The sequence below is a fragment of the Convolutriloba macropyga genome, chromosome 4 (genome assembly GCF_964194025.1).
Source record: "Convolutriloba macropyga chromosome 4, txConMacr16.3, whole genome shotgun sequence".
NCBI classification, from domain to species: Eukaryota; Metazoa; Xenacoelomorpha; order Acoela; family Convolutidae; genus Convolutriloba; species Convolutriloba macropyga.
The window spans coordinates 34,402,797-34,427,177 of NC_134471.1; the positions used below are offsets into that span (position 1 = coordinate 34,402,797).

Genomic DNA, 24,381 nt, shown 5'->3' on the forward strand with positions numbered 1-24,381 from the left:
ATTAGTTCTTAAAATTAAACAGGATCAGATCAACCCTCTGACACGGAAATTAAGTTGTTAAAAATGAAAACCACATATATTTGGTAAGTGATTTGGGACTTAGTTTAGTGCTGGATCCAACAAGAGGAACGACAATTTCCTTTATTATAATACTCAAGGATAAACCGAAAGTTGCTATGCTAATTTTATCAAAGGAACGGAATTGCTCATAACGCACAGTTTCTAGGCTTCTGAAGCCCCACAAAAACATTAGATTACGAACAAACCCATGTTGCAGAAAATATATGATATAGCGTATGTGCAAAATGTCGAATAATTATAGTGTGCGCATACGTTGAGAAAAAACACTCAAAAAAAGGTTTGATTCCAGCATGAGGAGTTTAAGATAATGGAGCAATTGATACTTACAAGCAGTTCTTCTGACAGTTTGGTTTCTTGACTAGTTTCTCTCGTCCACATGGGATCTGGATGGATGTTGCACCACATGGACAGGAGAGACACTTGGTCTGTTGGCAGGGGTAACATGGTCCAGAGTGGCAGACCTGCTGGCACTTGTGGTTGCCACAGGACAGCACTTTCAGACACATCTGGTCACATGGTGCACATTGCTGTCCAGTGCAACACTTCTTCTTACACTATACAATAAAACGAAGCATTAATTCGTTAATGGATATTTAAAATATAAAAGTTACATGGATTTTAGAATAGCACGATTCGTAGCATTTTAAATTTTAAATATAACACCTAATTACACAGTTGAAACAGTGAATTAGATAAGACAGAATTCAAGCGTGAAAATTGTGAAATGTGTAGATCGACAAAGATGAGCAATGTAATTTAAAAAATAGTTCACCGTAACTCCTTTTCGAGTAGTAAAAAGGAGAGCGTATAAATACTGTTTGGGAATCTAACGGGAGTTACCAATTAGGACAATTAAAAGTTGTCGTTTCATTCCCAATTGGTTTATGCTGTATAAACATCAGAGCACCTAGGCAGATTGAGTAATAATGAGTTACGGTAAAGTAGCACCAGCACCAGAGCTATAGTCGTTCTTGTCGTAAATGAGAGGATTAATCAATTTTTATTCTTTATTGTACATTCTTGTTGGGTCTATCTTATTATTAACTCTATCAAATTTATTACATTTACTCAGTTGTTACTGTGGTACCTACTACATAAGCCTGCAATTCACGACATAATTGACTGAGCGACTTGCTCTCAAACGACTGGATAGGCCGTGGTCTTTGTCAGCAACTAAATGGGGTAAGGGAGCGCAGGACGTGAGGATCTAAACCGCCAAAAACATGATTTTATGTCTTCTCAGTAGTTTCGTAATTTGTACATCTAGATAGTAATAACATCTCTGCGAACAGCTAAGCGTCTTAATGCCCTCTGCGATTAACATATTTATCCCGTTTTTGATGCCGAAAACTCAAAGGTCAGAGGAAAAAAACTATCGGACGAAAATTTGGTAGTACGAACTATCTCATAAGAGAACCAACATGAGCAACATAATTGATACACATTTCGTATGAGAGCAATTACAAAAAAAAATCAGCGACATGGAGACGCAGTTGCCCTTTTCAAAAGAATGATCTGCCAGAATACATTCTGGCCAGAATATATAGTAGGGCAATTGCCTAACGATTCTGGACTACGTGGCCCAGTCATAACCACGAAAGCTGAAAGGATCAAGAAGGACAATTGTTGAGAAGTCGCTTGTTTTGAACTGATTGTACGACGTCTAATTTCAACTGCATTTAAATAGTAGTTCTCGAGGTATTTTCTACACTTCACCGCAGTTTTTAACGTTTGGACAAATCTGACTCGAGCAAGAAACTAGCAAATGCATAGTCCGGATCACCGCTGTGGCAGGCGGATACATGCAATATGTCCATTGGGAGGGCTTGACGAAGGAGCGGGGTCCAAATCGCGCCAGATGGAAGAGAGTGGACTTGAGAGTGGTGCGCTTTGGGGGGGGGGGGGGGGGGGGGGGGGGCTTAGGTGGGGAAGGGTCCAACAGATTAAGAACTGCCCTTCACACAATGAATTTGTCTCGCTAACAGTTTTAGTGAAACTCGTATTCAGAGTCTAGTAAGCCGAAAGGCTCTAAGAGAACTTAATGCCCTTCAAGCGCTACCTGTTATCCGTTTCTGAGGTCAAAAGTTAAATGGATCAGACGAACAATCAATCGACCGACATAGCATAAAACATAGCTGGTAAATTGCCAGAAAAGAGCCGCAATAGCTTTATAGATCTGTAGTCTCAAAAAGAAGGTAAAAAAGACAGACCAAAAAAAATTTATTCTTTTCATTAAGCGCTGAGATGTTAAATTTTGATTAAAAATCTGTAAAACTTACTGCTGTTTCTATTTGCTGCTCTTAAAAAACCTTCAATTAGAGTGACAAGGACTCATTTGACCTTATCTCTTTGAAATGAAGCATAGAAAAGTCAAATTCAGAGTGAGGAAGTAATTTTTAAGAGTGATGTAAGTCACGTGTGCCCAAATTTAATCACGCGAATGAACAAAAAAACTAGCTCCACCTAGAGTGAAAAATGACGCCACGCACACAATTTAGTTGAAATTGCATGAAAGAAAGAAGAAAAAACAGATTTGAAGTGGTTGTGACGTCATATGGTCGAACAAAAATTCTTGACAAAATAAAAAAAACAGAACCGACTAACGTCGGGCGAATTGCTCTCATACGACCGGCAAGTGGTTGGCTTCGTCAGTAGCTAGCCACAGTTTAGTGAGGCTAGCTTTAGCTTGATTGGACTCTGCAACTTTTAGTTTTCTGGCCTCGTTAGTAAATAAATCACATAAAAAGCGGATTTTAAAAAATTTCTAAATATCGCAAAATATAAAAGAAAAGCTTCCAGATTTCAGTGAAAATGTTCAACAATATTTTTTGTCTGAGGAAATATGTCAAAAAACCCGTCTACAAGACTTGAAAAGCTTCGTTGGCCAGTAATGATCGTTAAACACAGAAAAGGATAAAAATATTCGAAAACTTTGAAAACAATTGAAAATTTTAAGAAAACCTTGCTAAAATTCGAGATATTAGAATCTTCAAAACCATTTCATTGTCTTAAGATACTGTCCAGTGTCCCTATTTCAAGCTCTAAATAATTTCACTGGCTCGTAAAGATCCATAAACTATGCGATAGCTTATCATCAGAACTTGGAGGAGGTCCCTAGGACCCTGGTGCCAGAAGAAATGATAAAAATTCAAAAGATTCAAAAAACAAGGAACTTAAATATTGTAAAAATTGCTGATATTAAAATCTTGAAAAACATTCCATTACATCTAAAAGCTATGCAGTAACCCATAACCAAACCCTAGAGGAGGTTCTGTGCCTCTTGAGGCTGGAGAATCTAAAAAATTACAAAATTTCAAAAAAAATTGAAAAAAAACTTTTATAAAAAAAAGTGATAAACCAAGAGAAGGCCAATAATAGCCTCAGCTATCGCTTGGCAGCTATTAAAAAGACCATAGGATTAAAAAAAATTGTTGATTTCGTTCGAGAGCAATTAAATATACACAGTCGAATGCCGGAAAATAGCCGCAACTGCTTCCCACAACCCCAAAAAGTCAGTCATGCGAAAAATCGCATTAAAAAGATCACGCAGCTAAAAAAATGTTACAAATTTCTTTGAGAGCAATTACAAAACACTTTCATAGATTCAATTGCTTAAACCATCGTCGACTTAAACTCAATTGCTTTCATGTTCAGACTGATTTAATGACCAGCTTTGTTATATTTAAAACCTGTTATGACCGTGAAAAGGTTGGTAGCTTATCGAGTCACTTAGATAGCTAATCACGTCAATTAGAATATGAAATGACGCTGAGAAATTAAAAATACAAAACCAAATTCGTTGCTTTCTTTAGTTTTAGTAGTAAGTTGCCGCGAACTCAGCAGCTGAAATTGTGAATGAGAGCATTTGAGATCATGGAAAAATCTAGAAGCCACTTGAAAAGTCAGATCAGAAAGACACAAAAAATCAATTCCGCGAAAATATCTACCACAGTTGGCAGATTGCAGGAGAGAAGCCGCCGTTAGACAGACTGACCGACGTTGAGGTGACGACAGTCTTATACTTTTTTTTCCGAATGTCAAAAAATATTCTAAATTTGTCTAGTTTTATCAGATTTGATTTTTAAAAAAAGTTTAATACTATCCTCGGTTAGCAGTATGCTCCTAGGAACTTAATGAAAAAATTGCTTTCCAAAACCGAAATCTTTTAAACACCAAATTCTCACTCCACTTGTTTTCGCTCCTTTTACTACCCCATTGCGAAATGAATTAATAGTCAAATTTAACTTCTGACAACAAAAATTCGAGAAAATTGTGAACAGATTAAAAAATGCAATGCCAATGTATGCATAACATAGTGACTTTCATATAGTTTGAAGACATTGATGTCAGAGTCTTTTGATGCAGAACACTAATTTATGACTAAGGAATTGTGATGAATAAACTCACTTGGTGGCGTCCGCAGTTTCTGAATTTGCCGCACTTTGTGTCACAATGGAATGTTTCAGTACAATGCACCTGTCTAGATTTCTTGCCACATGCACATCTCTTGGATACCCGCTGTCTACACGGCCCACAGTCACCATGGTGACATAGGTCCTCGCATATGTGCAGACCACACGAGAGCGCCTTCCGACATCTGCACGTCAAATGCTCCAGTTATATTAGGTAACATAGATTGACTAGTTGTGCATGTACTATTGATGCACCACAGACTATTCTTAATTTAACAATATGCTCAGAAATATGCTCACCCCGCTGTTTAACAAGCTTATAATGAAATTCAAACAATATTTAAGAATTAAGAGTCATTATCTCATAAAAATAAATAATATGTTTGTTGAATCTGAAAACTACTACCAATAACTACACCACTCCCGAGCAGATTTTGAGCATAACCGTAAAGGACAAAAATATTAACAAATTACGGGATTAACACTACAAAACCACTCTATTAGAACATCATTGTTTGAAGCAGCTTCGCGCAAGTCAACAAAGAATGAAGGAGTCAATAGATTGAGGCAAGTACAATTGAAAAGTCTACATCGCCATAATTTGCTGGATCTTATGCTTTAGTCGGTGACTTGTAAGAGAGCCGAAGTAAAAAGAGCCGATTGAAAGAGAGCCGAAAATTTATTTAAATTATTAGTCGATAAATTTTGCAGCCAATTAAATTGCCTTCTGAAATGAGACTACCAAATTCTCAGCCAATCACAACGGAGTATTTGAGGAATGAAATTTTAATCGTTTCTAGTAAAAGAAACTGAAAGCGAATTAATAAACAATTATCTTCAAATTATAGCGGGCCATGGCCATGCCTTAGCGGCTTATGGGACTTGATATGAAACTATCACAACCGAACATGAGACCAATTAACCCAGTTAAGTACTTTTCTTGGTAATCAACCAACAATTTCGGGTAATTAAAGGCAACTTTTGTTTTCGGCTCTTTTTAAATTAATTTTGTTTTCGGCTCTCTTTATACTCGGCTCTCTTGCACGTATCCGCTTTAGTCATATGTATTAAAAATTGTAAACCATCACAACTAGAAAGGTCAGAACAAAGATAGATATTCTACCCTACGGTTTTGCAGAAATAATTCGAAGATCTTTTTTATCAATCATAACTATTTTCTCTCGGCTAATAACGAACGGATACCCAACATAACATTTCGCTTTCCAAATTCTAGAACTAAATCAGCCTGCAGGCTGATTTAGCTCTTCACGCAATAATAAATGGAAAGAATGGAGAACTTAAGCTTCAGCTGTCCGTTTGACTTTATCCTTGATCAATCATAGAAAGATTCTGTGTCAGCTTAGTTGATCTTCCGGATAAATTTTGTCTGTCGGAAAAAATATTGTTACACAACAAGTAAATGACTCAAACGAACGGTCAAAGTCAATTTCGAGAGCAATTTTGAGATGAAGTTATGATGTGAGTATATGTTCTTTAACCGCGTGAAAATTTCTCCGGAGACTTGACTTTTTGCTCAAAATTCAATATTTTTGACTGCGTTAATGCGCAAATATTCAACCTATATTGGCACTTGGATTACATTATCTCCGCTTTTCAAAATTCTAAGCAAAATGTCGAAAGGTCGGCAAAATGAGGTAAAGCAAAACAAAATTTTATTCGACGAAGTGGAAAACATAGCAGGACAAGTCCTGACACAATTCATAGAATCTTCGTTGACTAAAAAAAAGTAGACCTAGAATGGACTGTGAATGCATTAGGAAAACGATTTTAAAACAAATCCAAAAAAAATGAAAAAAAAGTAAAATCGATGTCAAAATGCCGCATGTGAACAAAAAAATCACTAGCGAGAAAGCGAATTTCTGTTCAAACACAATTTCTCACTATAATTTAAAATTAGAGCAAAAAATTGACACCGCAGAACCACTAGCTTTTTCGCTCCACTTCCTGTTTCGGCGTGACCAAAATCAACACTTCAATTTGATTTCAAAACTCACGAAAATGTGCCAGCGATCTTAAAAAAGACAGCGCCCCAATACAATTCAATTTCTTTGAATTCTAAAGAGAGCGCCTAAAAATAGCCGTTTGAGAGGCTGAGGCGGCTTTTAGCTGCAAAAACAAAACTATTATGCATTGCGCGCAGCAAAACTATGCGGGCAAGTTTGAAGATATTTGTAAAAGGATAAAAAATGACTTCAGAACGCTAAATTGGACATTAATTTAAAGACATGAATTGACCAGATTCATTAAAAATTAAATGAAAATGAAAAACGTCCCATAAAGTGTTCAAGCTCGAAGACCAAATTATGGATTAGGAAAACGATTTCAAAACAAATCCAAAAATAAATGGAAAAAGTAAAATCGATGTCAAAATGCCGCATGTGAACAAAATACCCACTAGCGAGTAAGCTAATTGTTATTCACACACCGTTTTCTCACTCTACTTCAAAATTAGAGGGAAACAAATTCATACCGCAAAACTATTCGCTTTTTCGCTCCTTTTCCTGTTTCGGCGTGACAAAAATCACTTTTCCAATTTGTTTTCAATAATCATGAAAATGTGTGAACAGATCTTAAAAAAGACAGCGCCCCAATACAATTCTAATTCTTGAGAGGCTGAGGCAGCTATTAGCTGCAAAAACAAAACTATTATGCATTGCGCAGCAAAACTATGCGGGCAAGTTTGAAGAAATTTGTAGAAGGATGAAAAAATGACTTTAAAACGTTAAATTGGACATTAATTTAGAGAGACATGAATTATCCAGATTCATTAAAAAATAAATGAAAATGAAAAACGTCCCATGAAATGTTCAAGTTCGAAGACCAAATTATGGATTAGGAAAACAATTTTAAAACAAATCCAAAAAAATAAATCGAAGTAAAATTTTAAAACGAATAAAATAAAAGTAAATTTTAAAACGAATAAAATAAAAGTAAAATCGATCCAAAAAAATGAAAAAAAAAGTAAAATCGATGTCAAAATTCCGCATGTGAACAAAAAAAACACTAGCGAGAAAGCAAATTTCTGTAAAAGGATAAAAAAATGTTTTCAGAACGCTAAATTGGACATTAATTTAGAGACATGAATTGTCCAGATTCATTAAAAATTAAATGAAAATGAAAAACGTCCCATAAAGTGTTCAAGCTCGAAGACCAAATTAGTTATAAGGAAAGCGATTTTAAAACAAATCAAAAAATAAATGCAAAAGTAACATCGATGTCAAAATGCCGCATGTGAACAAAATAACCACTAGCGAGAAAGCAAATTTCTGTTCAAACACCATTTTTTACTCTAACTTAAAATTAGAGCAAAAAATTGACACCGCAAAACCACTAGCTTTTTTGCTCCACTTCTTGTTTCGTCGTGACTAAAATCAACACTTCAATTTGATTTCAACACTCACGAAAATAAGCCAGCGATCTTAAAAAACACAAAGCCCCAATACTTTTCAAATTCTTTGAATTGTAAAAAAAAACCAAATAGCTGCTGACAGTTTCTTCCAAAATTCCGACATCAACAAAAATCTCAGAAACGCTTGCGAAAACTATTAAAAACCATCTAGCTGAAATAACAGTTTACAGAATAAAGAACAACGAAAAGGCACACAAGTAAGAACAAACACACATTCGGAGAATATGGGCCCAACAAAACCTTTAAGTAAAAGCCACCCTCGGAGACGGGCCGCTATGTTAACATAGCCCGCGGACTCTCGGAAAACAGCCGCCGTTGACGCGCTTGAGGCACATCGGGATTGAAATAGAAAGAAAAAAGAAGAGACAAATGGACTGAATTTTTCTGTTTTTTTTTTATATTTAAAAAATGTTCCAAATTGGCGTGCAGTTAGAACTAAAGCTATACTTAATTCAGCTTCTAAACTGAAAGCTAATAAGCTTAACAACGATATCAGCTAGGAAACAATAACAAGCTTTGATAACCTAATCCTCAATGACTTAATGACCGGGCTTTCTCGGTTCATCCTCTTTGATTTTGCTCTTTTGACTTTGAATGTATTCGCTATACTGCGTAATTCAATGCATAAAAGAAATTAAAATTCATTCAGTGGAAACAGTGAGTGAAGTAAGTCAGAAGTCAAACATGCACATTGTGACTTATGTTAAACGAAAAACGTGATCAAAAGGCGGAGCGAACTTAAAAAACATAACAGGACAAGTCCTGACGTACAATTCAAAAAATTTTCATTGACTAAATAAAAAACTATAACTAGAACAGACTAAGAGTGAATTCAGAAAGCCATTTCTTATAAAAAATGAGATAAAAAAACAGAAAATCAATTTCAAAATGCCGCATGTGCACTAAACCCTTAAGCGAGAAATGGACTATTGGCTCAAACAAAAAACTAGGCCTAGAACGAACTAAGAATGGATTGGGAAAACCATTTAGAAAAATCCGATTCAAAAAATTTTTAAAAAAAATCTAAAAATTCAAGTGAAATTGCCTCATGTGAACAAAAACCACTAGCGAGGAAGCTAATTGTTGTTCAAATACCGTTTTATCACTACTTCAAAGCGCAAAACCACTCGTTTTTCGCTCCACTTCCTGTTTCGGCGTGGCCAAAATCACTACTCCAATTTGTTTTCAAAAAAAGAAACTGAAAAACGCCCCATAAAGTGTTCAAATTCGAAGACCAAATAATGGATGAGGAAAACGATTTTAAAACAAATCCAAAAATAAATGGAAAAAGTAAAATCGATGTAAAAATACCGCATGTGAACAAAAAAACCATTACCGAGAAAGCGAATTTCTGTTCAAACACCATTTCTCATTCTAATTTAAAATTAGAGCAAAACATTGACGCCGCAAAAACACTAATTTTTCGCTCCACTTCCTGTTTAGGTGTGACCAAAATCAACACTCCAATTTCTTTTCAAAAATCATTAAAATGTTCCAGAAATCTTAAAAGAACACAGCGCCCCGATATATTTCAAATTCTTTGAACTGTAAAAAAACCAAATAGCTGCTAACACTTCCAAAACTTCCGACATCAACAAAAATCTCAAAAAGGCTTGTGAATACTATTAAAAACCTTCTAGCCGAAACATCTGTTGACAGAATAAAGAACAAGGAAAACACGAAAAGGCACACAAGTAAGAACCAAACAACATATTCGGAAAAAATGGGCAAAACAAAACCTTCAAGTAAGAGCCACCCTCGGAGACGGGCCGCTATGTTAACATAGCCCGCGGACTGTCGGAAAACAAAAACCACTAGCGAGGAAGCTAATTTTTGTTCAAACACCGTTTTCTCAACTTTAAAATTAGAGCAAAAAAATTCATACCGCAAAACCACTCGCTTTTTCGCTCTACTTCCTGTTTCGGCGTGAAGAAAATCACTACTCCAATTTGTTTTCAAAAATCAACATATGTAAACATATCCTAAAAAAGACAGCTCCCCAATACAATTCAAACTCTCTGAAATGTAAAAAAGAGCGCCTAAATTAAAGCCGTCTGAGAGGCTGAGGCGGCTATTAGTTGCAAAAACAAACTATTATGCATTGCGCATCAATACTAGGCGGGCAAGTTTGTCCAGATTCAAAGAACTTTAAATGAAAAACGTCCCATAAAATGTTAAAACTAGAAGACCAAATTTCTGAAACGTCTTGGGTCTAATTGAACCTTATTAGTACGAAAAAAATGAACCACTAAACAAAATAATAAACATAACCGGCAGATTGTCGGGAAATTGCCGCCCTTGATACCCATAACCCCGATGCGGATTGAAAGAACTGGAGCAAGCTAAATTCTTTAAAGTGCGAAACACTTGGATTTCATTTTTTGTTAGGACTACTGTCACTCATTGTGAGGATACAGGTGCTAGAATGAATACCAAAAAGCAGAAATGGTAGCCATCAAACTTCAAGTAGCGGGCATCTAAGAGTGGGCTTAATGATTTTATCCCGTTTCTAATTTTCATTCCATGATTTGAGTGATTCTGTTCAATTCATAATGCTTCGCTGAGCAACTGCTGCTTAGAAGCCCTTTGAGCAGAATCCGAGAACAATGAAACTAGCCTAGAAAACTCATTATTTCAAGCAAAATGTCGAAAAGTCGGCAAAAAGAGGTAAAGCAAAACAAAATTTTATTCGACGAAGTAATCAAACATAGCAGGACAATTCCTGACACAATTCATAGAAAGTTCGTTCACTAAAAACCTTCTAGCCGAAACCTCAGTTGACAGAATAAAGAACAACGAAAACACGAAAAGGCACAAGAACCAAACAACACATTCGAAAAATATGGGCCAAACAAAACCTTCAAGTAGAAGCCACCCTCGGAGACGGGCCGCTATGTTAACATAGCCTGCTGACTGTCGGAAAACAGCCGCCGTTGACGCGCTTGAAGCACATCGGGATTGAAACAGAGAGAAAAAAGAAGAGACAAATTGACTGTATTTTTTCTGTTTTTCAGTGTTAAAAAAATTTCCAAATTGGCGTGCAGTTTCACTTAGAATCTAACCCTATACTTTATTCGGTTTCTAAATTGAAAGGTAATAAGCTTGACATCGATATCAGCTAGGAAACACTAACAAGCTTTGATAACCTAATCCTCAATGACTTAATGACCGGGCTTTCTCGGTTCATCCTCTTTGATTTTGCTCTTTTGACTTTGAAGGTACTCGCTATGCTGCATAATTCAATGCATTAAAAAATTAAAATTCATTCATTAGAAACAGTGAGTGAAGTAAGTCAGAAGTCAAAAATGCACATTGTGACTTATGTTAAACGAAAAACGTGATCAAAAGGCGGAGCGAACTTAAAAAACATAGCAGGACAAATCCTGACGTACAATTCAAAAAATTTTCATTGACTAAACAAAAACTAGAACTAGAACAGACTAAGAGTGAATTGAGAAAGCCATTTCTTAAAAAAATGAGATAAAAAAAAGAAAAACAGAAAATCAAATTCAAAATGCCGCATGTGAACTAAACCCTTAAGCGAGAAATGGACTATTGGCTCAAACAAAAAACTAGGCCTAGAACGAACTAAGAATGGATAAGGAAAACCATTAAGAAAAATCCGATCCAAAAACTTAAAAAAACAGCAAAAATCAAAGTGAAATTGCCGCATGTGAACAAAAACCACTAGCTAGGAAGCTAATTTTTGTTCAAACACCATTTCCCACTCTAATTTAAAATTAGAGCAAAACATTGACGCCGCAAAAACACTAGCTTTTTCGCTCCACTTCTTGTTTAGGTGAGACCAAAATCAACACTCCGATTTGTTTTCAAAAATCATGAAAATGTTCCAGAAATCTTAAAGAACACAGCGCCCCAATACATTTCAAATTCTTTGAACTGTAAAAAAACCAAGTAGCTGCTAACAATTCCGAAACTTCCGACATCAACAAAAACCTCAAAAAGGCTTGTGGAAACTATTAAAAACCTTCTAGCCGAAACATCAGTTGACAGAACAAAGAACAACGAAAACACGAAAAGGCACACAAGTAAGAACCAAACAACACATTTGGAATATATGGGCCAAACAAAACCTTCAAGTAAAAGCCACCCTCGGAGACGGGCCGCTATGTTAACATAGCCCGCGGACTGTCGGAAAACAGAAACCACTGGCGAAGAAGCTAATTTTTGTTCAAACACCGTTTTCTCACTCAACTTCAAAATTAGAGCAAAGAAATTCATACCACAAAATCACTCGCTTTTTCGCTCTACTTCCTGTTTCGGCGTGAAGAAAATCACTACGCCAATTTGTTTTCAAAAATCAAGAAAATGTGTAAACATCTTAAAAAAGACAGCGCCCCAATACAATTCAAACTCTCTGAAATGTAAAAAAGAGAGCGCCTAAATTAAAGCCATCTGAGAGGCTGAGGCGGCTATTAGTTGCAAAAACAAACTATTATGCATTGCGCATCAATACTAGGCGGGCAAGTTTGAGAAATTTGTAAAAGGATAAAAAAATGATTCCAGAACGCTAAATTGGACATTAATTTAGAATGACATGAATTGTCCAGATTCATTAAAATTTGAATGAAAAACGTCCCATAAAATGTTAAAACTAGAAGACTAAATTTCTGAAATGTCTTGGATCAAAATGAACCTGATTAGGAAGAAAAAAATGAACCACTAAACAAAAATAAACATAACCGGCAGATTGTCGGGAAATAGCCGCCCTTGATACCCATAACCCCGATGCGGATTGAAAGAACTGGAATTGATTGATGCAAGCTAAATTCTTTAAAGTGCGAACCATTTGGATTTTATTTTTTGTTAGGACTACTCCTGTCACTCATTGTGAGGATAGAGGGGCTAGAATGAATACCAAAAAGCAGAAATGGTAACCATCAAACTTCAAGTAGCGGGCATCTAAGAGTGGGCTGAATGGTTTTATCCCGTTTCTAATTTTCATTCCATGATTTGAGTGATTCTGTTCAATTCATAATGCTTTGCTGGGCCACTGCTGCATAAAAACCCTTTGAGCAGAATGAGAGAACAATGAAACTAGCCTAGAAAAGTCAAAATTATTTCAAGCAAAAAGTCGGCAAAAAGAAGTAAAGCAAAACAAATTTTTATTCGACGAAGTAAACAAACATAGGAAAATTCCTGACACAATCCAAAGAAAGTTCGTTCAATAAACAAATAAGCAGATCTAGAATGGACTATGAAGGGATTAGGAAAACCATTTTAAAAAAACAGGCGAAAAAGGAAAATTAAAACCGATGTCAAAAGGCCGCACGTGAACACAAAACCACTAGCGAGAAAGCGAATTTCTGTTCAGAAACCTTTTTCTCACTCTACTTTAAAATCAGAGCAAGAACTGATGCCACAAAACCACTAGCTTTTTCGCTCAACTTCCTGTTTTGGCGTGACAAAATGAACACTTCAATTAGACTTTAAAAGTCATGAAAAAAATAAGAGATCTTGAAAAACACAGCGCCCCAATCCATTCCAAATTCTTTGAATTTGAAACAAAAAAGCCGCTAACGCTTTCATCCAAAACTTCCAGTAACAACGAAAAATGTCAAAAGGCCTTGTGAATACTATTACCTACGAACTAGCGGAAACAACAGCTGACAGAGTAAAGAACAACGAAAACACGAAAACACACAAAAGTAAAAATCGGCTAAGTAAGAACAACACATTCGGAAAAATAGACCAAACAAAACCGTCAAGTAAAACCCACCCTTGGAGACAGTCCGCCATGTTCAAACAAAGCCCGCAGATTGCCGGAAAATAGCCGCCGTTGACGCGCTTGATGCACATCGGGATTGAAACAGAAAAAAAGAAGACAAATTGAACTAATTTTTTCTGTATTTTTCAGTGTCAAAACTTTTAAATGGGCGTGCAGTTTCAGTTAGCATCTGAAGCTATACTTAATTCAGCTTCTAAACTGAAATCTAATAAGCTTAACACCAATATCAGCTAGGAAACACTAAAAAGCTTTGATAACCTAATTTTCAATGACTTAATGACCGGGCTTTATCCTCTCTGATTTTGCACTTTTAACTTTGAATGTATTCGCCATACTGCGTAATTCAATGCATGAAAGAAATTAAAATTCATTCAGTTGAGACAGTGAGTGAAGTAAGTCAGAAGTCAAACATGCACATTGTGACTTATGTTAAACGAAAAACGTGATCGAAAGGCTGAGCGAACGTAAAAAAACATAGCATGACATGTCCTGATATACAAATCAAAGAATTTTCATTGAATAAATAAAAACCTAGACCTAGAACAGGCTAAGAGGTAATTGAGAAAACCATTTCTAAAAAAAATAAGAAAACATTTAAAACAAAATTAATGTCAAAATGCCGCATGTGAACTAAAAACCACCAGCGTGAAATGGACTGTTGGTTAAAAAAAAATGGGGCAAGAATGAACTAAGAGTGGATTGGGAAAATCATTTAGAAAATCCGATCCAAAAAATTGAAAAAAAGAACAGTAAAAATCAAAGTGAAATTCCCGCATGTGAAAAAACCACTAGCAAGGAAGCTAATTTTTGTTCAAACTCCGTTTTCTCACTCTACTTCATACCGCAAAACCACTCGCTTTTTCGCTCCACTTCCTGTTTCGGTGTGACCAAAATCACTACTCCAATTTGACCTCAAAAATCATGAAAATGTGTGACCAGTTCTTAAAAGACAGCGCCCCAATACAATTCAAATTCTTTCAACTGTAAAAAGGAGAGCGCCTAAATAATAGCCGTTTGAGAGAGTGAGGCGGCTATTAGCAGCAAAAACAAAATTATTATGCATTGCGCAGCAATACTATGCGGGCCAGTTTGAAGAAATTTGTAAAAGAATAAAAAAAAGATTTCAGAACGTTAAACTGGACATAAATTTAGGGAGACATGAATTGTCCAGATTCATTAAAAATCAAATGAAAATGAAATTAAATTTCAGGAAAATGAAAAACGTGCCATAAACTGTTGAAAATAGAAGACCAAATTTCTGAAACGTATTTTGTCAAACTGAACCTTTGTAGTATAGAAAATAAAAAGGAACCACTACACAAAAAACTAAACATAACCGGCAGATTTTCGGAAAATAGCTGCCATTGGTACCTATAAACCCGATGCGGATTGAGAGAACGAACTGATTGCTGCAAGGCAACTTCTTTAAAGTGCGAACCATTTGGATTTCATTTTTTGTTAGGCATACTCCTGTCACTCATTGTGAAGATACAGGGGGTAGAATGAATACCAAACAGCATCAGACATGCTAACCAAGACTTATAAAAACCAACTTCAAATAGCGGGCATCTAAGAGTGAGCTTAATGGGTTTATCCCGTTAAAGATTTGACTGATTCTCTTCATTTCAGATTGCTTTGCTGAGCAACTGCTGCTTAAAAGCACTTTGAGCAGAATGAGAGAAAAATGAAACTAGCCTACAGGAGTCAAAAAATTTCACGTAATATGTCGAAAAATCGGCAAAATAAGGTAAAGCAAACTTATATTCGACGAAGTAAAAATTATAGCAGAACAAGTCGATACAAATACGAAACACAGTGAAATACGATACAAAGTGAAATACGATACAAAGTGAAATACGATACAAAGTGAAATACGATACAAAGTGAAATACGATACAAAGTGAAATACGATACAAAGTGAAATACGATACAGAATGGAATGAAAAGCTAAGAACTTTTTTTCTGTAATTTTTTCTGTATTTTTCAGTGTCAAAACTTTTAAATGGGCGTGCAGTTTCAGTTAGCATCTGAAGCTATACTTAATTCAGCTTCTAAACTGAAATCTAATAAGCTTAACACCAATATCAGCTAGGAAACACTAAAAAGCTTTGATAACCTAATTTTCAATGACTTAATGACCGGGCTTTATCCTCTCTGATTTTGCACTTTTAACTTTGAATGTATTCGCCATACTGCGTAATTCAATGCATGAAAGAAATTAAAATTCATTCAGTTGAGACAGTGAGTGAAGTAAGTCAGAAGTCAAACATGCACATTGTGACTTATGTTAAACGAAAAACGTGATCGAAAGGCTGAGCGAACGTAAAAAAACATAGCATGACATGTCCTGATATACAAATCAAAGAATTTTCATTGAATAAATAAAAACCTAGACCTAGAACAGGCTAAGAGGTAATTGAGAAAACCATTTCTAAAAAAAATAAGAAAACATTTAAAACAAAATTAATGTCAAAATGCCGCATGTGAACTAAAAACCACCAGCGTGAAATGGACTGTTGGTTAAAAAAAAATGGGGCAAGAATGAACTAAGAGTGGATTGGGAAAATCATTTAGAAAATCCGATCCAAAAAATTGAAAAAAAGAACAGTAAAAATCAAAGTGAAATTCCCGCATGTGAAAAAACCACTAGCAAGGAAGCTAATTTTTGTTCAAACTCCGTTTTCTCACTCTACTTCATACCGCAAAACCACTCGCTTTTTCGCTCCACTTCCTGTTTCGGTGTGACCAAAATCACTACTCCAATTTGACCTCAAAAATCATGAAAATCTGTGACCAGTTCTTAAAAGACAGCGCCCCAATACAATTCAAATTCTTTCAACTGTAAAAAGGAGAGCGCCTAAATAATAGCCGTTTGAGAGAGTGAGGCGGCTATTAGCAGCAAAAACAAAATTATTATGCATTGCGCAGCAATACTATGCGGGCCAGTTTGAAGAAATTTGTAAAAGAATAAAAAAAGATTTCAGAACGTTAAACTGGACATAAATTTAGGGAGACATGAATTGTCCAGATTCATTAAAAATCAAATGAAAATGAAATTAAATTTCAGGAAAATGAAAAACGTGCCATAAACTGTTGAAAATAGAAGACCAAATTTCTGAAACGTATTTTGTCAAACTGAACCTTTGTAGTATAGAAAATAAAAAGGAACCACTACACAAAAAACTAAACATAACCGGCAGATTTTCGGAAAATAGCTGCCATTGGTACCTATAAACCCGATGCGGATTGAGAGAACGAACTGATTGCTGCAAGGCAACTTCTTTAAAGTGCGAACCATTTGGATTTCATTTTTTGTTAGGCATACTCCTGTCACTCATTGTGAAGATACAGGGGGTAGAATGAATACCAAACAGCATCAGACATGCTAACCAAGACTTATAAAAACCAACTTCAAATAGCGGGCATCTAAGAGTGAGCTTAATGGGTTTATCCCGTTAAAGATTTGACTGATTCTCTTCATTTCAGATTGCTTTGCTGAGCAACTGCTGCTTAAAAGCACTTTGAGCAGAATGAGAGAAAAATGAAACTAGCCTACAGGAGTCAAAAAATTTCACGTAATATGTCGAAAAATCGGCAAAATAAGGTAAAGCAAACTTATATTCGACGAAGTAAAAATTATAGCAGAACAAGTCGATACAAATACGAAACACAGTGAAATACGATACAAAGTGAAATACGATACAAAGTGAAATACGATACAAAGTGAAATACGATACAAAGTGAAATACGATACAAAGTGAAATACGATACAGAATGGAATGAAAAGCTAAGAACTACTGCACCTTACCAGCAGAACAATAGAACATTGCAAGCCAACAAGACACAGCTCTTAGAAACTAAAATAAAGAGAGAAACCAAAAAGAATTAAAGCTAACTCTTGAAGCATTTACCCTGAGAGCCCCATTTGATCCAATTAAATAGACTCACTAACCCAAGCGCAAGCCTTGAAAGGGGTTTGTTTGTCACAAAAAGATTCAAAATCTGGGAAGATCGATAAACTCAATCAAAAATCGAGAAATATGACAATTTAAAATTGAAAAGTTTCCGAGGGTAGCAATATTATTATGTTCAAAACCATTTTGTCTGTCCAATCTCTTCATTAACCCATCTCCAGGGTCTTCAAGTTTAATTGGCCCCTTAAGATCCATGGGCTCAGAAAATGAACAAAAATTGAAAACAAACGCAAATTTTGAAATGTTGCTCAAATTAGTGATATTGAAATATTGAAAATAAAATTTAGTCGCCACAGGAACCTCTGCCTCAATCTATTATCAAATCATAGATGAGTTGTCCTGGCCCCTGTGGCTGGAAAAAATAACTTGAAAGTTGCGAAACTGAAAATCAATTTTCGTGTTTTTGTTTGCTATACCGAAACTTAGAGCGCAAAAAATATTCATCAAAAGTATTTGCTTCTTGCAAAAGACCTTTTATCAACTTTATCTTGATAAACTACAATTTCAGACTGATCAAACAAAAACTCAAAAAAGGATGAAAAACGTAAAAAAAACATCATTTCAAGTTTTAAAATTATCCGTCAACCTTGAATCAAGGCCCTTCCAACAACTACACTACTCTATGCACTTGAAGAACTACTGTAAGCAGCTGTGGGCCTCTAAACAAACTTAATGACCACTGGGAGTTACCTTTTTATACCGTTTGAAAAATTGAAGTAAAAAAAGCTGTCAAAACCTCATTCAAAAACATAACAGAACAAATCCTGAAAAACAATGCAAAGAATTGAAGAAAAAACAGAACTACGCAATCAGACGCTATCAACTGAACAATGCTAGCCAAAAAGACAAACGGTTTCAAATTGTTTGAGAAATGTTTCAGAATTTATAATAATCAAACAAACTAAACAAACAAAATCACTGCTAAAATCTGAAGTTTTTAAACTGATGGCCAAAGTTGATCCATTTAAATACGCCTATTAACCCAAGCAAAATCCTTGAAAGCGGCCACTAAAGATAGAAAAACTCAACAAATATGATAAGTCTATTAAAAGTTTGAATTTCGCAATATGAAAATGTTCAAAACCATCTTCACTGTCTCTCGACTGTGTCCAGTAACCCATCTGCAAGACCTACGGAAGTTTCAGTGGCCCGAGAACGACAAACTCGGAAAATAACAAATGTTCGAAATTGGAAAAAACCGGAAATTCTTAATTCTGATATCTTCACAACCATTTCATTGCCACCAGAAAACTAAGCAGTAACCCAATTTCAAGGCTGAAAAAGTATCATTGGTTGATAGAGATTGAAGAACATTAATAGAAATTTTCAGAAAATTGATGAAAAGTCAAATTTGAAAAACTTGAGAACACTTGTGATATAAAAAACTTGCCATTGGTACCTATAAACCCGATGCGGATTGAGAGAACGAACTGATTGCTGCAAGGCAACTTCTTTAAAGTGCGAACCATTTGGATTTCATTTTTTGTTAGGCATACTCCTGTCACTCATTGTGAAGATACAGGGGGTAGAATGAATACCAAACAGCATTAGACATGCTAACCAAGACTTATAAAAACCAACTTCAAATAGCGGGCATCTAAGAGTGAGCTTAATGGGTTTATCCCGTTAAAGATTTGACTGATTCTCTTCATTTCAGATTGCTTTGCTGAGCAACTGCTGCTTAAAAGCACTTTGAGCAGAATGAGAGAAAAATGAAACTAGCCTACAGGAGTCAAAAAATTTCACGTAATATGTTGAAAAATCGGCAAAATAAGGTAAAGCAAACTTATATTCGACGAAGTAAAAATTATAGCAGAACAAGTCGATACAAATACGAAACACAGTGAAATACGATACAAAGTGAAATACGATACAAAGTGAAATACGATACAAAGTGAAATACGATACAAAGTGAAATCCGATACAGAATGGAATGAAAAGCTAAGAACTACTGCACCTTACCAGCAGAACAATAGAACATTGCAAGCCAACAAGACACAGCTCTTAGAAACTAAAATAAAGAGAGAAACCAAAAAGAATTAAAGCTAACTCTTGAAGCTTTTACCCTGAGAGCCCCATTTGATCCAATTAAATAGACTCACTAACCCAAGCGCAAGCCTTGAAAGGGGTTTGTTTGTCACAAAAAGATTGAAAATCTGGGAAGATCGATAAACTCAATCAAAAATCGAGAAATATGACAATTTAAAATTGAAAAGTTTCCGAGGGTAGCAATATTATTAATATTATTATGTTCAAAACCATTTTGTCTGTCCAATCTCTTCATTAACCCATCTCCAGGGTCTTCAAGTCTAATTGGCCCCTTAAGATCCATGGGCTCAGAAAATGAACAAAAATTGAAAACAAACGCAAATTTTGAAATGTTGCTCAAATTAGTGATATTGAAATATTGAAAATAAAATTTAGTCGCCACAGGAACCTCTGCCTCAATCTATTATCAAATCATAGATGAGTTGTCCTGGCCCCTGTGGCTGGAAAAAATAACTTGAAAGTTGCGAAACTGAAAATCAATTTTCGTGTTTTTGTTTGCTATACCGAAACTTATAGCGCAAAAAATATTCATCAAAAGTATTTGCTTCTTGCAAAAGACCTTTTATCAACTTTATCTTGATAAACTACAATTTCAGACTGATCAAACAAAAACTCAAAAAAGGATGAAAAACGTAAAAAAAAACATCATTTCAAGTTTTAAAATTATCCGTCAACCTTGAATCAAGGCCCTTCCAACAACTACACTACTCTATGCACTTGAAGAACTACTGTAAGCAGCTGTGGGCCTCTAAACAATCTTAATGACCACTGGGAGTTACCTTTTTATACCGTTTGAAAAACTGAAGTAAAAAAAGTTGTCAAAACCTCATTCAAAAACATAACAGAACAAATCCTGAAAAACAATGCAAAGAATTGAAGAAAAAACAGAACTACGCAATCAGACGCTATCAACTGAACAATGCTAGCCAAAAAGACAAACGGTTTCAAATTGTTTGAGAAATGTTTCAGAATTTATAATAATCAAACAAACTAAACAAACAATATCACTGCTAAAAACTGAAGTTTTTAAACTGATGACCAAAGTTGATCCATTTAAATACGCCTATTAACCCAAGCAAAATCCTTGAAAGCGGCCACTAAAGATAGAAAAACTCAACAAATATGATAAGTCTATTAAAAGTTTGAATTTCGCAATATGAAAATGTTCAAAACCATCTTCACTGTCTCTCGACTGTGTCCAGTAACCCATCTGCAAGACCTATGGAAGTTTCAGTGGCCCGAGAACGACAAACTCGGAAAATGACAAATGTTCGAAATTGGAAAAAACCGGAAATTCTTAATTCTGATATCTTCACAACCATTTCATTGCCACCAGAAAACTAAGCAGTAACCCAATTTCAAGGCTGAAAAAGTATCATTGGTTGGTAGAGATTGAAGAACATAATAGAAATTTTCAGAAAATTGATGAAAAGTCAAATTTGAAAAACTTGAGAACACTTGTGATATAAAAAACTTGAAAACAATTCTATTTCGCATAGCAACCATGCAGCAACATAATATCGAGCCTTATAGCAGGTTTCCTGGACCCTGCGTTTCAATAAGTCAAAAAAATAAACAATAAAAAAATTGTTAGTTTAAACCAAAAAATTGCTAAAATTCGTTGAATAAACAAGTTGAAAAACCATTCCAGTGCCACGAGAAAACTGTACAGTATCCCATTATTTAATACTAGAGGAGTTTCCCTGGCTTCTAGTGCTTGAAAAACTTAACAGATGAAAATATTCAAAGAACTTGAAAAATTCAAATTTTATTAAAAAGATTGCTAAACATTGTGATAAGAAAGTGTTGAAAATCATTCAATTGCCACTAGAAACTATGCAGTATACTATTATCCAAACCTAGAGGAGGTTCCCGGACCTGGAAAATTACAGAAAAAATGCAAAAACTGGAGAAAATTGCAAAAATTATCATATCGCGTGTTTATGATTGCAGCACCAAAACAAATAGATCAAAAATAAAATTTATTTATTTCAAGCAAAAACCATTAGAAACCTCGACAATCGGAAAAACGAAACTGATCAAATAGACAAGAAAGTGACAAAAAAGTGAAATATTGTACCATTTTGGACTCAAAAACAACTGAAATTGAACTTTTCACCTTGAATTCAGGCTTTCCCAGCAGCTACACAGATATGCACCTGCAGAACTACTATATCCACCTATGATCCTCTAACGAAACTTAATGCCCACTGAGAAATACCTGTTAATCCCGTTTTGAAAGATCAAAGTCATGGAAAATTGTGTGCATCATCTTACAAAAACATATAATAAGTCCTGAATTCAAATCCAACGAATTCACGTAACTAACAACCTGACAATTAACAATGTTACATTAATAACAAAATAAGACAGCCAACAAAACCCATGACCCTATATGAGCAAAAACTTACAGAAAAGATTAAAAACAATTAAAAAACCTCTGTTTCCATGCTCTAGTGTTTTAAGAATCACTAATATTAACATTTAAAAAAAAGAAAACAAGGGCTATATCCTTAGACTGAGTGAATTCAACATGAAACGAAAGAAATGGAGTAAATCAAATGGCAAACGATTTTGTTGTTAAAGTAAGTGGGCTCAAAGTAAGAAAACCCAATAACTACAAGCCAAACTCAACCACAGCATACCATAGACGCTTAAATGTGCTAGCTAAGCCTTTTAGCAAATTTACCTAATGGCAGAAAAAAACAATATAACTACAAAGCGAGGCAAGATTCACGAATTAACCTGATTAATTCGAAAACAAACGGTATCTCAAGGACAATGTTGGCTAAGTTGGAGCTAATAAGTCTATGAAAAGAGCGGCAAACTTGGAGGTCAAAGAGACTGTTATTTCTGAAAGTGATAACACCATTAAAAAAGCAACAAAAACATTCAAGACTAACGAATCAACTTTTTTCTGCAATAAAATCGTCAAAACTAAGCTCATACAATTTAAAGACAAAGTGCAAAATTAACAGAAATCATTAGCTAGCCTTTGAAACAACTATCGACTAACCTAATCATCATTAGCAAACACGAGATCTGTCAGTAATTGGACTGCGAGATAAGTCAACAAAGTGCACAGTAGAATCTCGAGAAAGCCTTAGCTTTGAACAGAACCTGTTAAATCGATTAACATAACAACAATTAGCACCGTATCAGACCTGTTCTTAATGAGATTGATTGTTAAGACAGCAAAAAGTACAACAATTGGAAGCAAAAGTCGAAAATTCAGAAAACTTTTTAAAAAAATTGTGTCAAAGTCGTGGAAACCATTTGCTGTCAGCCCGAACTTCAAAAAATGTCAATTAATGCCTCACTAGCATCCAATAATGCCTGTCATTAATACTTCCAATCAATAAGACTGCAGACATTATTTAAAAACGGGACATAAATGAAAAATTCACTAATATTTTATGAAAAAAATTGTATCAAAGTGATAGTAAGCATTAGCTGCCTGTTTATGAAAACAAGCAATTGAAAGAAGGCACAAATAGAACAAATAAGTACCATGTTAAAAGCATTCAAAGAACAACAAAACAGAAAGCAAATTAATTTACGTAAAAACAAATTCACTCTCAAAAACCGTAAATTTGTTCAAACATTAATTTCTAACTCCACGTTGAAGGTAAAATTAAAATATATGGCCTAGAACCAACTCTATCTTTTGCTCCTTTTATTGCTTCTGCAAGACTAAAATCACCGCTCCAAATTCACGTCTCACTGGCGTGAAAAAAAAAACAGGAAAAATCGTGAACAGATCCTTAGAAAAAGACAGCACGCAAATACAATCCAAATAACTTGAATTGTAAACATAGCCCGCTGATTGCCGGAAAACAGCCTCGATAGGCGCTTGTGGCCTCCGATGGATTGAAACAACTATAAAAATGAGAGACAGATTGTCCACCACGACTTTTTGGTTAGATTCGGACTCCTTTTCAAAATTGATATTCGAAATCAAAAACTCAAGAGTAATATTCAAGAAATAGGGCATATAAATTTGGCACTACTTAGATGCCCACTATGGATCTAGTAAATGTTCACAAAATCCTAAGTTCAATAAGCGACTTCAGAATTCATATTCTTGAGGGAAGTCAGTCAAGCAACTGACCTAAAAGCAGAACAAATGACGACGTCACGCACACATATTTTAAATGCAAAGCAGTAAAGATTACTGATACTGAAAAAATCGATCCCATGAAGTCAGGTCGCAAGAATCATCGAGGGAGACGACAAATTAAAAAAAAACATGGTCAAGTCCTGAAATACAATCAAAAGAATTGAATAAAAAACAGCAGTTTTCTACCTGACCAGCAGATCAACTGAACAATGCCAGCCAAAACACACAAATTTATCAAAAAACTAAGAAGCTAAAACAATCAAACAAACAAAACAAAAATATACTCATTGCTAAAATTTTTGCAGCTTTTACACCGAAGGCAAGGTCTGCTCCCTTAAAACATACCTATTTCAAAAACCAATTTTTTTCAAAACAAATTTTTGTACCTGAAATCATTCCAGATATATCTGCCAGACCTGCAAAAAACCATTGGCCCTTGAAGATCGATTAACACAGAAAAGGAAAGAAAAATTTTGAAAATCAATTGCAAAATTTTCCAAATATTGCTGGAAATCGTGATACTATTATCTTCAGAGTCATTTCTGTATCTCTGGAGATTATCCAAT

At 35.1% G+C, this 24,381-nt stretch overlaps 1 protein-coding gene across 2 annotated transcripts in view; it reads right to left on the reverse strand.

Moving 5' to 3' along the window:
* LOC142337635 (NF-X1-type zinc finger protein NFXL1-like) overlaps nucleotides 1–24,381 on the reverse strand; it is a 144,613-nt gene that overhangs the window by 51,302 nt on the left and 68,930 nt on the right. For both annotated transcript variants that reach the window (XM_075387013.1, XM_075387014.1), the window contains exons 8-9: nucleotides 4,489–4,678; nucleotides 409–635 (exon numbers count right to left, since the gene is read on the reverse strand). In XM_075387013.1, the coding sequence (XP_075243128.1) occupies nucleotides 409–635; nucleotides 4,489–4,678 (417 nt within the window). The remainder of the gene's footprint in view (nucleotides 1–408; nucleotides 636–4,488; nucleotides 4,679–24,381) is intronic.